General features: G+C 46.7%; 1 protein-coding gene across 4 annotated transcripts in view; it reads right to left on the minus strand.

Moving 5' to 3' along the window:
* LOC141101795 (multidrug resistance-associated protein 1-like) overlaps nucleotides 1-14834 on the minus strand; it is a 511330-nt gene that overhangs the window by 112448 nt on the left and 384048 nt on the right. For 3 of the 4 annotated variants that reach the window (XM_073591130.1, XM_073591129.1, XM_073591131.1), the window contains one exon: nucleotides 10837-10963. In XM_073591130.1, the coding sequence (XP_073447231.1) occupies nucleotides 10837-10963 (127 nt within the window). Of the gene's footprint in view, nucleotides 1-9035; nucleotides 10528-10836; nucleotides 10964-14834 lie in introns of those variants that run through there. The other variant, XM_073591132.1, reaches the window with a different exon arrangement.

A 14834-nucleotide genomic window follows, 5' to 3' on the forward strand; every position in this document is an offset into this window, starting at 1 on the left:
CATGCCTGCTGCCAAGCCTAATGTGCCCGCTGCCCAGCTTGGAGTGCCCGTGCCCGCTGCCCAGCTTGGAGTGCCCGTGCCCGCTGCCCAGCTTGGAGTGCCCGTGCCCGCTGCCCAGCTTGGAGTGCCCGTGCCCGCTGCCCAGCTTGGAGTGCCCGCTGCCCAGCTTGGAGTGCCCGTGCCTGCTTGCCCAGCTTGGAGTGCCCGAGCCCGCTGCCCAGCCTAATGTGCCTGCTGCCCAGCCTGGAGTGTTCCTGTCCGCTGCCCAGCCTGGAGTGTTCCTGTCCGCTGCCCAGCCTGGAGTGTTCCTGTCCGCTGCCCAGCCTGGAGTGTTCCTGTCCGCTGCCCAGCCTGGAGTGTTCCTGTCCGCTGCCCAGCCTGATGTGCCACTGCTTGCTGCCCAGCTTGAGGTGCCCGCTGCCCAGCTGGACACCATGGACTTTCCCCAGCAACGGCTAGTTGGAGCATCCGGAGGTCGCTTCTTCGAGGGGGGGTACTGTCAGGAAAGATCTTCTCTGCTGGTAATATCGATCATTTGGCGTGCAGTATTGAGGTCCACCAGCAGGTGTCTCCTGGCAGTTCAGAGCTGCTCTTTCCTGCAAGTATTCTGTCACCTTTGGGCCGCAGTACTGGCGTCCACCAGCAGAGGAATCCTGGCAGTATGGAGCAGGTATTCCCCTCTGCAGACAGGTATCACCTAACCTTAATTAGCAGAGCTGCAGTATAAATACCCAACAATTACAGACTTATGTTGCCCTGGAATTGTTCCTTGAGCCCTGACCTGTATCCTGTTACCCTGATCCCTGATCCCTGATCCTGTAACCTGAAGCCTGATTCCTGATTCCTGGAACCTGTTGATCCTGCTTCCTGTCCGTTACCTGAACCCTGGACTCTGAGCCTTGTACCTGACCCATCCCTCCTGTGATCCATCCATCCTCTCTTGTCCTGTTTATCTCCCTTCCCAGCTACTGATTCCCTGTTTATGACCCCGGCCTGGCTTGACTACGATTCTGGTACTCCCTCTTGCTACATATGCTGGTTAGTTTTATATCACTTATTGTTTGGTTGTTCACTCTGTATTGGTGGTGTGTTCACATATGCATTTTCCTTAATAAACTTACTTTCACCTATTTATGTCTGGTTCACTCTGTCGCAGTCACACAGTTCTGGTCACATCTGGTTTATGACACACTGGCGGTGCTTCTCAGAGCTGTAATGCAGGTGGAGGGCATCTCGTTCCCCCCTAACTGAAAAAGTCTCTTTATACGCGGACGATATGCTCTTATACCTCCGTGATGCCCGACAGCCACTGAGTGCAGCCCTGACCATTATTGATCGCTTTGGTGTGTTTTCTGGGGTCAGAGTGAACTGGGATAAATCACTCCTGTTCTCCCTGACAGATACCCTGACACCGACAGGCCCCCCCTCTTCCTCTTAAAAGGGTTACGCAAATTAAATATCTAGGAATCCAGGTTCAAAATGATCTGAAGAGTTACCTAGTTGATAATGTCTACCCTATCCTTTAGCAGTTTATTCAACGCTGCTCGGTGTGGAAAACACTTCTGCTGACCCCGGTGGGGAGGGTAAACCTAATTAAAATGTCCTTCCTTCCTAAATTTCTATATGCCTTTTGTCATACCCCAGTCCCCATCCCAAACTCTTTCTTTGTAAAACTGGATCAAGCTATCGCCTCCTTTGTCTGGGCGGGGGCAACACCTAGAGTAGCTAAACACACGTTGCAGCTATCACTTACAGAAGGAGGCCTCTCCCTACTAAATTTTAAAAAATACTACTGGCCAGCAATATTGGTCACTGTGCATTGGTGGTTCACTCAGGATATCGCCAACCCAGCGGTCAATCTAGAGGCAGCAATTCTAGGCTCATATTCTGAGCTTAGTAATCTAGTGTACAGAGGTCCGAGATATAGCCCCCAAGTTACTACACCTACAAAAGCGATAGTGAAGGTTTGGAAACAAGTATCCCTATATTTTAACAACCAAAATGCTGCCTCTCCATATACCCCCTATGGGGTAACCCCACAATGCCGCACTTCCAATCTGTTCCAGACCCTCAGGTTTGAGCAGTGGCGTATCCAGGGTATGGCAGATATGGCAAGTGCCATGGGCGCCATATAAAGGGGGCGTTCGTGAGTGGCTGGGCTGCAAGGCACTTATGCATAGGTGTGCGCACTGGGTGTCATGGCTTTTTTCTTGCGGAGCTGCCAAAAATCTATTCCAGCATCTCAATGGAAACTCAGACACTAGACAGGAGCAGCCGGGATCCTGCAGGAGGAGAAGAAGACGTGCGGACATGGAGGGCACCCCAGCCCTCCCTGGATGACTTTACCGAGAACTCAGATTATGCTGAGGAAGGAGCCGCTGAAGAAGAGGGATTCTGGCAGTGAACTTGGTCCAGCCCCGCCCTCTCCCCCTTTAGAGCCTGACCGGCAACCTGTCAGATCACTCTGCACAGTGTTGAGGTGTCAGTGAAGAATTATGGGACATCGGCGCTGGATCAGAGATGGAAGCTCCATGATTGGCCGATGAGCATGTTGTTTATGTACAGACGGCCGACCAGGAACAGAACTTGCAAGAGACCAACCGCAAAGTCAGCCACAGTAAGAGAAACAACAACCTGAGGAACCGGAGGTGGAGGGGGGGTGAGGATGGAATTCTGAGCATTCTTTGTGATTACTGTGTGTTGTGTGTGATATGAGGGCCGGTGCCAGAATATGACACAGTGCCCTGCACATGAGAGAGAATAATGTGTTCACTCCACGTGTCCTTATGTTATTCCGCCCCTCCTCTTGTTATCCAACCTCCTGTCACACTGCCCAGGTACCCCCCGTCACACTGCCCAGGTACCCCCGTCACACTGCCCAGGTACCCCCCCTCCTGTCACACTGCTCAGGTATCCCCCCTCCTGTCACACTGCCCAGGTTACCCCCTCCTGTCACAATGCCCAGGTACCCCCCTCCTGTCACACTGCCCAGGTTACCCCCCCCTCCTGTCACACTGCCCAGGTACCCCCCTCCTGTCACACTGCCCAGATATCCCCCTCCTGTCACACTGGCCAGGTACGCCCCTCCTGTCACACTGCCCAGGTACCCCCCCTCCTGTCACACTGCCCAGGTACCCCCCTCCTGTCACACTGCCCAGGTTACCCCCCCTCCTGTCACACTGCCCAGGTACCCCCCCTCCTGTCACACTGCCCAGATATCCCCCTCCTGTCACACTGCCCAGGTACGCCCCTCCTGTCACACTGCCCAGGTACCCCCCTCCTGTCACACTGCCCAGGTACCCCCCCTCCTGTCACACTGCCCAGGTACCCCCCCTCCTGTCACACTACCCAGGTACCCCCCTCCTGTCACACTGCCCAGATACCCCCCCTCCTGTCACACTGCCCAGGTTACCCCCCTCCTGTCACACTGCCCAGGTACCCCCCCTCCTGTCACACTGCCCAGGTACCCCCCCTCCTGTCACACTGCCCAGGTACCCCCCCTCCTGTCACACTACCCAGGTACCCCCCTTCTGTCACACTACCCAGGTACCCCCCTCCTGTCACACTACCCAGGTACCCCCCTCCTGTCACACTGCCCAGATACCCCCCCCCTCCTGTCACACTGCCCAGATATCCCCCCTCCTGTAACACTGCCCAGGTACCCCCCCTCCTGTCACACTGCCCAGGTACCCCCCCTCCTGTCACACTGCCCAGATACCCCCTCCCTCTCCTGTCACACTGCATAGGTATCCCCCTCCTATCAAAATTCTAGGTCCTCCTCTTGTTATCCCCCCTCCTGTCACACTGCCCAGGTACCCCCCCGTCACACTGCCCAGGTACCCCCCCCGTCACACTGCCCAGGTACCCCCCGTCACACTGCCCAGGTACCCCCCCTCCTGTCACACGGCCCAGGTATCCCCCCTCCTGTCACACGGCCCAGGTATCCCCCCTCCTGTCACACTGCCCAGGTATCCCCCCTCCTGTCACACTGCCCAGGTTTACCCCCCTCCTGTCACACTGCCCAGATATCCCCCCCTCCTGTCACACTGCCCAGATACACCCCCCCTCCTGTCACACTGCCCAGATACACCCCCCCTCCTGTCACACTGCCCAGATACACCCCCCCTCCTGTCACACTGCCCAGATACACCCCCCCTCCTGTCACACTGCCCAGATACCCCCTCCCCCTCATGTCACACAGGCCCAGGTATCCCCCCTCCTGTCACACTGCATAGGTATCCCCCTCCTATCAAAATTCTAGGTCCTCCTCTTGTTATCCCCCCTCCTGTCACACTGCCCAGGTACCCCCCCCTGTCACACTGCCCAGGTACCCCCCCGTCACACTGCCCAGGTACCCCCCTCCTGTCACACTGCCCAGGTATCCCCCCTCCTGTCACACTGCCCAGGTTACCCCCCCTCCTGTCACACTGCCCAGGTACCCCCCCTCCTGTCACACTGCCCAGGTACCCCCCTCCTGTCACACTGCCCAGGCACCCCCCTCCTGTCACACTGCCCAGGCACCCCCCTCCTGTCACACTGCCCAGGCACCCCCCTCCTGTCACACTGCCCAGGCACCCCCCTCCTGTCACACTGCCCAGGCACCCCCCTCCTGTCACACTGCCCAGGTACCCCCCCTCCTGTCACACTGCCCAGGTACCCCCCCTCCTGTCACACTGCCCAGGTACCCCCCCTCATGTCACACTGCCCAGGTACCCCCTCCCCCTCATGTCACACTGCCCAGGTATCCCCCCTCCTGCAACACTGCCAGGTATCCCCCCTCCTGTCACACTGCATAGGTATCCCCCTCCTATCAAAATTCTAGCTCTCCCTCTCCAATTACAATGCCAAGGTGCCATCTGTGTCATAGCGAAGAGTTACCCCAATTCCTGTGCCCCATCCTTGGTGTAAGCTGTATGTTCAACTCATACTGCACGGTCTCAAGTAACCAGCACATTGAACCACTGCACACTGGGATAGAGATCACCTTGCTAATCCTTTTGGCACCCAAAGAGGGAAGAGCAAATGTTTTACACAGGACAGTGTACATATAGCAAGTCTGTTCTGTGTGGCTTTCAGAAAAGTGGACCTTCATATGCTGAGATGTACTGGAAAAAAAAAAAAAAAAAAATATATATATATATATATATATATATATATATATATATATATCAGAAATGCAATATCTTTACAATTTTTGTGAGACAACTTTGTGATTAGTGATGTGCACCTGCTGTTTATTCATGGTCCAGCAAAAGGCATGACATTGTTTGAGCTGCCCTTCACCATTGACATGCAGGAATATGTAGGGGCTCGTTCACATGTGCTTTTGAGGGGTGGTGAGGAGGCGTTGTATCACCTCCACACTGTGTGCTTTAACCCCTTGAACTCCACACTGCACGCAGTTTTGGAGAGCTTGCAGAGCACCACCATTCATTTGAATTTGTCACTGTCAGTGGGTACTATACCTGCTAAAAGCAGCAGGGGGTGTAATTGCAGTTGTAATTTTTATGTAGTGCCAATCCATTATTTGTTAATTGAAAGATTAAAGAGCTTGACTTGTGGTTTTGTTAGCTGTTTTTTTTTTGTTAAGGTTTTCCGAAAGATGGGTTTCAAATGTTTTGACAGGGGCGCAGTTTCAGTGCTTGCCATAGGCGCCATTTTCACTAGATACGCCTCTGGGTTTGAGCCAGGTACGAAGGGACAGTGCACCACATTTTTAATGAGGGACGCCTCCTCTTGTTTCCAGAACTGAAATGTAAATATCAACTCCCCCTTGGATGTTCTTCAGGTAAAAGCAGCTTAGTCATGCCGTCCGAGCGCAATTCCCCAATGGGATAGAACTGGTTGTCCACTCAGTTGAATCCCTACTCACGGCCACTAATATAGATCGTACACTGTCCTCCATCTACTTTACAGTTACGTGTAAAGACACCTCCAAAATGCTTCCATTATTTACTAAATGGCAACTAGACATTCCAGCCCTGACTGAGGAAGATTGGTCAGAGGGACTGCAGTAATGCAATTCACTTATGATCTCGGCAAGAGACAGATTTGTGCAGTTGAAGTTTCTACATCGAGTGTACTATACCCCGCATAGACTGTCCATTATTTACCCAGGGGTGGAGGATACGTGCCCCTAATGCAGGCAGTCGGTGGAAACCTTTATTCACGTGGTCTGGTTGTGCCCTGTTCTTCAGACCTATTGGCGTGCAGTGGTAGCTGATATAAATGGAGTGGCGGGACTACACCTGGACATCGACCCACTTGTGTTCCTCTTGGGTATTATGGACAACCTGGCAACTAAGCATACAAAGCTGTTTGTATTTTATGCAGCCTCCTATGCCAGGAAAGAGAACTTGCTCAGGTGGAAACTCCCAGATCCCCTTACGGTACTGGCATGGCGCTCCCAAATAAATGCGGTATTACCATTGTATAAAATCAACTATATGGGCTGAAACTGCCCCCAAAAGTTCGACAAAATATAGGCAGATTGGATAGAAGCTAGACACCTTACAATATAAATAAATTAGGATGTTCTCCCCTAGTAGATTTAGTAGATTAGTGGCAGTTAAGAAGACCCTCCCCGTGAGAGACATAGATATATGAAGGTATCAAAAACTCAAAATATCAAAAACAGAATGACAAGTCTGGTCCTTTCCCTTCTCCTGCTTTCTCTCTACTTACTTTCCCATTCCCTTCTTTTCCCCAAGGCTCTGGCTGGCATCCACCTTATTGCTCCCCTGTGGGATTGCTGCCCTCCCCCCTCTCCTTTCACCCCCTCCTTTTCCCACTCCCCCCCCCCCCCCCCTTCCTACCTTTCATTTATAAACGGATCCTGGAGACTGACGTTGGTTCCTCTAGGTATGTGCTACACTGACCTATATGGTGTCTGCTGATGGAGTTAACCTTGGAAATTGTTCTTATATTAGAGAAGCTGGATGGCAATTTAGCTAAGGCGTTTTCCTACCTAATTTATATTTCTGTGACTATGCCAACATAATTTGTATACCCTGTTCAACTGAATTCCTGTTTACGATATATATTCTGCATTTACAAGTGTACTGTACAGTTGATTCAATAAACATTCCTTAGGTTAAAAAATATGAATGCATTCATATTTTTATTATTATATAGACTTTAAAGTAAAACTTCAGTAAAACGCAAAAAGCTAAATACACACTTGCAGTACATCTGTTTTGCCAGCATAAGAATTTTAAGTCTTCACAGATAGCATTTTGTGATTTATACAACTCTGCTTCCTGCAGCCAAGATCAGTCTACCGTCTCCTGAATCAATTTATTGCTAATTGTACAGAGGGAATGATGCTTGTCCAATGAACACGCTAGATGTGGAAAGGTTACCATAGATATGCATAAACATTTTAATCATTGGGGTTGATTTATTAAAGGCAAATATACTGAGGACTAGAGCTGGGAGCTTATTTACATAGTTACATAGTAGGTGAGGTTGAAAAAAGACACAAGTCCATCAAGTCCAACCTATGTGTGTGATTATGTGTCAGTATTACATTACATACCCCTGTATATTGCGGTCATTCAGGTGATTATCTAATAGTTTCTTGAAGCTATCAATGCTCCCCGCTGAGACCACCGCCTGTGGAAGGGAATTCCACATCCTTGCCGCTCTTACAGTAAAGAACCCTCTACGTAGTTTAAGGTTAAACCTCTTTTCTTCTAATTGTAATGAGTGGCCACGAGTCTTATTAAACTCTCTTCTGCGAAAAAGTTTTATCCCTATTGTGGGGTCACCAGTACAGTATTTGTAAATTGAAATCATATCCCCTCTCAAGCGTCTCTTCTCCAGAGAGAATAAGTTCAGTGCTTGCAACCTTTCCTCATAACTAAGATCCTCCAGACCCTTTATTAGCTTTGTTGCCCTTCTTTGTACTCGCTCCATTTCCAGTACGTCCCTCCTGAGGACTGATGCCCAGAACTGGACAGCATACTCCAGGTGCGGCCGGACCAGAGTCTTGTAGAGCGGGAGAATTATCGTTTTATCTCTGCAGTTGATCCCCCTTTTAATGCATGCCAATATTCTGTTTGCTTTATTAGCAGCAGCTTGGCATTGCATGCCATTGCTGAGCCTATCATCCACTAGGACCCCCAGGTCCTTTTCCATCCTAGATTCCCCCAGAGGTTCTCCCCCCAGTGTATAGATTGCATTCATATTTTTGCCACCCAAATGCATTATTTTACATTTTTCTACATTGAACCTCATTTACCATGTAGTCGCCCACCCCATTAATTTGTTCAGGTCTTTTTGCAAGATTTCCACATCCTGCGGAGAAGTTATTGCCCTGCTTAGCTTAGTATCGTCTGCAAATACAGAGATTGAACTGTTTATCCCATCCTCCAGGTTGTTTATGAACAAATTAAATAGGATTGGTCCCAGCACAGAACCCTGGGGAACCCCACTACCCACCCCTGACCATTCTGAGTACTCCCCATTTATCACCACCCTCTGAACACGCCCTTGTAGCCAGTTTTCAATCCATGTACTCACCCTATGGTCCATGCCAACGCACCTTATTTTGTACAGTAAACGTTTATGGGGAACTGTGTCAAATGCTTTCACAAAATCCAGATACACCACGTCTACGGGCCTTCCTTTATCTAGATGGCAACTCACCTCCTCATAGAAGGTTAATAGATTGGTTTGGCAAGAACGATTCTTCATGAATCCATGCTGATTACTGCTAATGATATCATTCTTATTACTAAAATCTTGTATATAGTCCCTTATCATCCCCTCCAAGAGTTTACATACTATCGATGTTAGGCTAACTGGTCTGTAATTCCCAGGGATGTTTTTTGGGCCCTTTTTAAATATTGGTGCTACATTGGCTTTTCTCCAATCAGCTGGTACCATTCCAGTCAATAGACTGTCTGTAAAAATTAGGAACAACGGTCTGGCAATCACCTGACTGAGTTCCCTAAGTACCCTCGGATGCAAGCCATCTGGTCCCGGTGATTTATTAATGTTAAGTTTCTCAAGTCTAATTTTAATTCCGTCCTCTGTTAACCATGTAGGTGCTTCCTGTGTTGTGTCATGAGGATAAACACTGCAGTTTTGGTTACTGAAGCCCCCCGATTCACTCGTGAAGACTGAGGAGAAGAATAAATTCAATACCTTTGCCATCTCCCCATCCTTTGTAACCAGATATCCTTCCTCATTCTTTATGGGGCCAATATGGTCTGTCCTCCCTTTTTTACTGTTTACATACTTAAAGAATTTCTTGGGATTTTTTTTGCTCTCCTCCGCTATGTGTCTTTCATGTTCTATCTTAGCCATCCTAATTGCACCCTTGCATTTCTGATTGCATTCTTTATAAATTCTGAATACTGAGGATGATCCCTCAACCTTGTATTTTTTGAAGGCCTTCTCCTTTGCTTTTATATGCATTTTTACATCGAAGTTAAGCCATCCAGGATGTTTGTTCGCTCTTTTAAATTTATTACCCAATGGGATACCTTGGCTAATGCCCTTATTTAATATGCTCTTAAAGCAAACCCATCTCTCCTCCGTATTCTTTGTTCCTAATATTTTATCTCAATTTATGCCTTTTAGCAAGGTTTGTAGTTTAGGGAAATTGACTCTTTTGAAATTCAGTGTCTTTGTGTTCCCTTCATGTTTCCTATTTGTGTGATTTATACTGAAACTAATTGACCTGTGATCGTTGTTACCTAAATTGCCCCGTATTTCCACATCTGTGATCAGGTCTGTATTGTTGGTAATCAGTAGATCTAGTAATGTTTTATTTCTAGTTGGTGCGTCTACCATCTGACCCATAAAATTGTCCTGCAAGACACTAAGGAACTGGTGAGCCTTAAATGAATGCGCGGTTCCCTCCGCCCAGTCTATGGCTGGATAATTAAAATCCCCCATTATGATAACACTTCCCATCCTTGCTGCTAATCCAATTTGTGATAGGAGATCCGTCTCCACTTCCTCTTATAACGAACATGCTGACAGAGGGATAGAGCAGAGCATGTACTGAGGTTACCAGTATGCTGTTGCCTTAATGTTCAATGGGTAGGTTGGGGGGGTATTTTAATCCATTGTACCTGACTAAGGTGCCTTGCTGCAGTAGAGGTCAAGGCTGGCTTTGTTGTCTAGAAGGGATGCCTGGATTTTAAGAGCAGCTGTATAGAATTACAAATCCTATAGAAGCATATACCTTTCCCAGTGTTTAGCTATGTATTTAGCTTCTTTTCTGAAATGTATCCTTAATATAGTTAACATTTCACCCAATAAAGTTAATACAAATTACAATAATTGTATTGTATACCCACATTTAATGTACAGTAAAGGTATTGGCAATTGCCTGAATTAAATAAAATTGATAAAACTTCTAGTTTTGCATGTAAGTCTAATGCCACGAGAAATGGCCTGACGGAACAAATTCGTCTGACATTCCGATCGTGTGTGGGATTCATCGGACCTTTTCTGTCGAAAAATCTGACCGACCTTAGAACATGTTTCAAATCTTTCCGATGGACTCGATTCCTATCGAAAAAAAAAAGTTCGTCTTTATGCTAGTCCAATGGACCGAAAATGACGCAAGGGCAGCTATTGGCTACTAGCTATTGAACTTCCTTTTCTAGTCCGGATGTATGTCATCACGTTCGAAACGACCGGACTTTGGTGGGATCGTGTGTAGGCAAGTCCTTCAGAGTTCAGTTCCACAAGAAGTCCGCTCATGTGTACGCGGCATTACACATGTATTCATTTTCTCCTGAATTTTAATGGTTATATATACATTATGTAAAGATTTTCTTATAATACTAGAGGCTATTTTCCTCTCTGGACACTTACCCTTAGAGAATTCACAACAGCAAGACCAACCAGGCCTGGGGAAATGCTTTCTTTGAACAAAACTCCAACAATGGCCACTGTAAAAACTATGAAATTACTAATGAGGTCACAGCGAATACTCAGCCACCTGTAAATCACAATGAACACATAAATAACAAATCTGTTGATTTAGAAGGAACAATAAATTAATAAAGATTCTTAAGTAAAGTAAACCGTCAAGAACTTAAATTTAATTTATAGTAGAAAAAGTTGAATTTTTGTACTTGCTGTAAAATCCATTTCTTGGAGTCCATTGAAAGACAGATGAATTTGGATATAGCTGAATTATACTACTGCCTATTGGCAGATTAGACGCTAGCAAACAGAAAAATTGTAATCCAGCCCCACGTATAACTCCTTCTCTACCCAGCAAACCTCAGTTTTGTGGTAAAGCAGTACAAGTAAGAGCACAAAATGCAGAGGGGCAGGACCTGTGTCCCTCAATGAACTCCAACACTCCCATTTTCTTTCACTTCTATTGAATGACAGAGGAATTCAGATACGGTAGGGATGTCCAAGAGCAGTCCATCTGAGGGGTGGGCAACAGTCAGTGACAGACCTACAAAGAAGGGACTGGGACTGTCTGCAACTAACTAGATGAGGTGAAGCCCCCGGAAATACAGGTGAAACTGCCAAAGCGAGACATCCAAAGAATGTTGGTATCATCACAACACGGTAGCCCAGAAGGGTTGTGAAGAGACCCTTAAAACTCAAGGATTTAATTCCACAAAGTCAGCTTGACTGAAAAGGGGTAGGGAGCACAGGAGACACTCCCACAAGGGTAGGCAAGAATTGAGTATATACCACAGGCCAGGACTGCTAAAAAGTAGCCACCAGAAGAAATAATGAACACAAATATCCATTTTACCACCTACTGTAGGTATGTCACTGGAGCCTGACAACAGTTTTGCAGAGCCCGCCTAACCCTGAGAACAGAACATGGGTCTGAAGCTGGGTATACATAGTTTTTTTCCATTCAACCATCAGGCTTAGCGAAAAACAAAATTCCTGCATCCAGACAAGCAAGGTGGATGCAAGAACACCCCCACTGTACTATTCTCACAGCTGGGATTCCCCACTTTCAGAATACATTGATCAGTGCTGCAGTTAATCTGCTGCAAGCCACCTATCAGAGAAAGTTTTCCAGCAAGACAATTTAACAGAAGCTGATCTACTGATTGGCTTTTGTAGAACTGGAAGGGCTGCACACAGATCACAATTCAGCAGCCCGCCGTACCGGCTGAAATTCAATCTATGTGTACCCAGATTAGGAGTCCCCTGACTCTCCCTGATAAAATAAAGTATTCATAGCACTGTAGCGAGGAATAGGAAACTTAACCTCACTGCTAAGAATTTTACTTGATTAAGGGAAAAGCAAAGGAAGGCATCAGGGGAACCTTCCTCAAGAGGTTGTGGTTTAGACACAGAAGGGGGACCTATACCCAGGTTGTCAGATCCCACAAAGTCCTCCGGATGTACCCTAACACCAACGGGAGGTATCTGCAGCAGAAAAACAGCATGACAGCCTGACAGAGCCCTCCAGCAGCAGATGAGGAGCACCCAGGTGCACAAACCTCTCCTTTTGGTATGGAGACTACCGAATCAGGGGAGCTAGATTCTAATGCATTGTCTTTAGAGGAAAGAGTGCAACCAAGAGTAATACTCTTATCCTCATTAACCATAGAAACCAGGCTACCTGTCCTGTTGCAAGGAAAACTCCCATTCTTTTCCAAGGGCGGGGGTACTGCAACACCTAGGTGATGTCCAGCAAAAAAGCTGATCCAAGACAGGATCCCTCGACAAGAGAATATCTGTTCTGGATAGCAAGACGGAAGACCCAGGGATGGAAACACCCTGGCAAGTGGAATACCATCCTGAGAGGGGATTCCCCCACTGCCCTACAAACCCCAAACCAGGGGATGTACCCAAGAGACGCTGAGGGTCCAGGTCCTTATTTAGGTAGGGGCAGTGAAAGTTTGTCTCAATCGACCTTGTTGGTTAGGGAGTCCTTCTAGAGGCAAGGGATGCTGAGAGTTACAAAGTTTAGATTGTTTGTAACAAGTCATTGCGACTGAAGCACATGCTCCCTCCACTTCATGAAACAGGGGCCTACCCTCGTGATGGACAGATCCTCTTTGAAAGAATCTACCCATTCTGACACAGTTTGCCGGATTAAAGTAACCGAAAACATGGGCCAGAGGGTAAAAATAGTCAGTTCATCCTGAAGTTTAGGTAGAACTGTCAGTTGAATTTCAAAAAGGTAAGTATATTATCAACCAGTGTAATGGTACTCCAGATAAGGCTGGTCACTGGTGTATCTACGGTGGGAACAGACTCCCAAGTTCAATTTTAAAAGGGTAAAGTTCAAACACATTCTCAGGTGGGGTCCAGGAACCTTCAGGGTGCTTCCAGTCTGCATACAGAAATGCAGTGGGAAGGTCATTGCTGCTGCAGAAGCCTAAAAATACTCCAGCGAGGAAGCAAGGAATCTTGATTGAAGTCACAGAGAAAATAATTCACTAATAAAAGAAAGGATAGCAAAAAGTAGGTCACACTTTTCTTGTCCATCATCCTTCACCAGAATTAGGTATGCTGATTAGAGGAAGAGTAATACAGGATTAGAAAGCAGTTTTTATGTTTGCCAGTGTCAATCCTGTACCTGTATAACTCGACTATCTTTTTTCCTGTGTCCCTCAAATGAAAAAATAAACTGGAAGATTATATATATATATATATATATATATATATATATATATATATATATATATATATATATATATATAATAATTTTTTTTTATATTTATTTATTGCCTATATCCCTATATCTCTAGTTGTGACAATGTTTTCACTGAAGAAGGAAACCCCTGTTAATTCAAAAGAAAAGAAAATCACCTTCTTACCATCTTTATTAATAAAGATCTCCTTTTTTTTCAGTAAAGGGTCTCTTCTGTAAAAGCAAACTGTAAAGAGTGAGTCTTCAGACCCCAGAACAAATACATGTGATATAAATGTATTATAGTGATAGATGCATGGGGTTCTGGGCTTCCTCTGGCAACCATGAATGTGACAAATTAGTCACATGGCCTTTGCCAAAGGGGCTTAAGGCAAATCTGTTGGCCATGCTACAAACATTCAAGTATGTATTATTTTTGATGGTAAATGAGCTTTAAAACAAACATCAGTAACTGCAGGTACGATGCAGCAATTCATCCTCAAAGTTCACAACAGTAGCACTAAAATAGGATTTTTATAACAGCTTACCTGTAAAATCCTTTGCTTTGAAGTACATCATGGGACACAGAGCCACAGTTACTATGTGGGTTATAGGCCACCTTCAGGTGATGGACACTGGCACGCCCTAAGACAAAAAGTGCACTCCCTATATAACCCCTCCCACTACTGGGAGTACCTCAGTTTTGTAGCAAAGCAATACACGTGTATACCAAGAAGGGAGGGACCTCTGTGTCCCGTGATGTACTTCAAAGAAAAGGATTTTACATGTAAGCTGTTATAAAAATCCTATTTTCTTATCGTACATCACGGGACACAGAGCCATAGTAGTTACTATGTGGTATGTCCCATAGCAATGCCACCTGAAGGGAGGGAAACGCAACAAAAGTAGGGCACTAAGAGACTAGAGGACTTATACTGCAGCCTGCAGTACACTGCGCCCAAAGGCGATATCCTCATGACCTTTTACATCTACTTGATAGAATCTGGTAAATGTATGGACCAAAGGCCAAGTTGCGGCCTTGCAGATCTGAGCCATGGAGGCTTGGTGATGCACTGCCAAAGAAGCACTAACAGCCCTGGTGGAGTGCGCTTTAATATGAAAAGGAGGAATTTTCCTTTTTAAACCATAAGCTTAAACAATCACTTGACAAATCCATTTAGAAATAGCAGATTGCGATGCTGCCTGTCTTCTTTTAGGACCGTCTGGCAATACAAACTAAACATCT

This window comes from Aquarana catesbeiana, linkage group LG06 (genome assembly GCF_042186555.1).
Source record: "Aquarana catesbeiana isolate 2022-GZ linkage group LG06, ASM4218655v1, whole genome shotgun sequence".
Classification (NCBI taxonomy): Eukaryota; Metazoa; Chordata; class Amphibia; order Anura; family Ranidae; genus Aquarana; species Aquarana catesbeiana.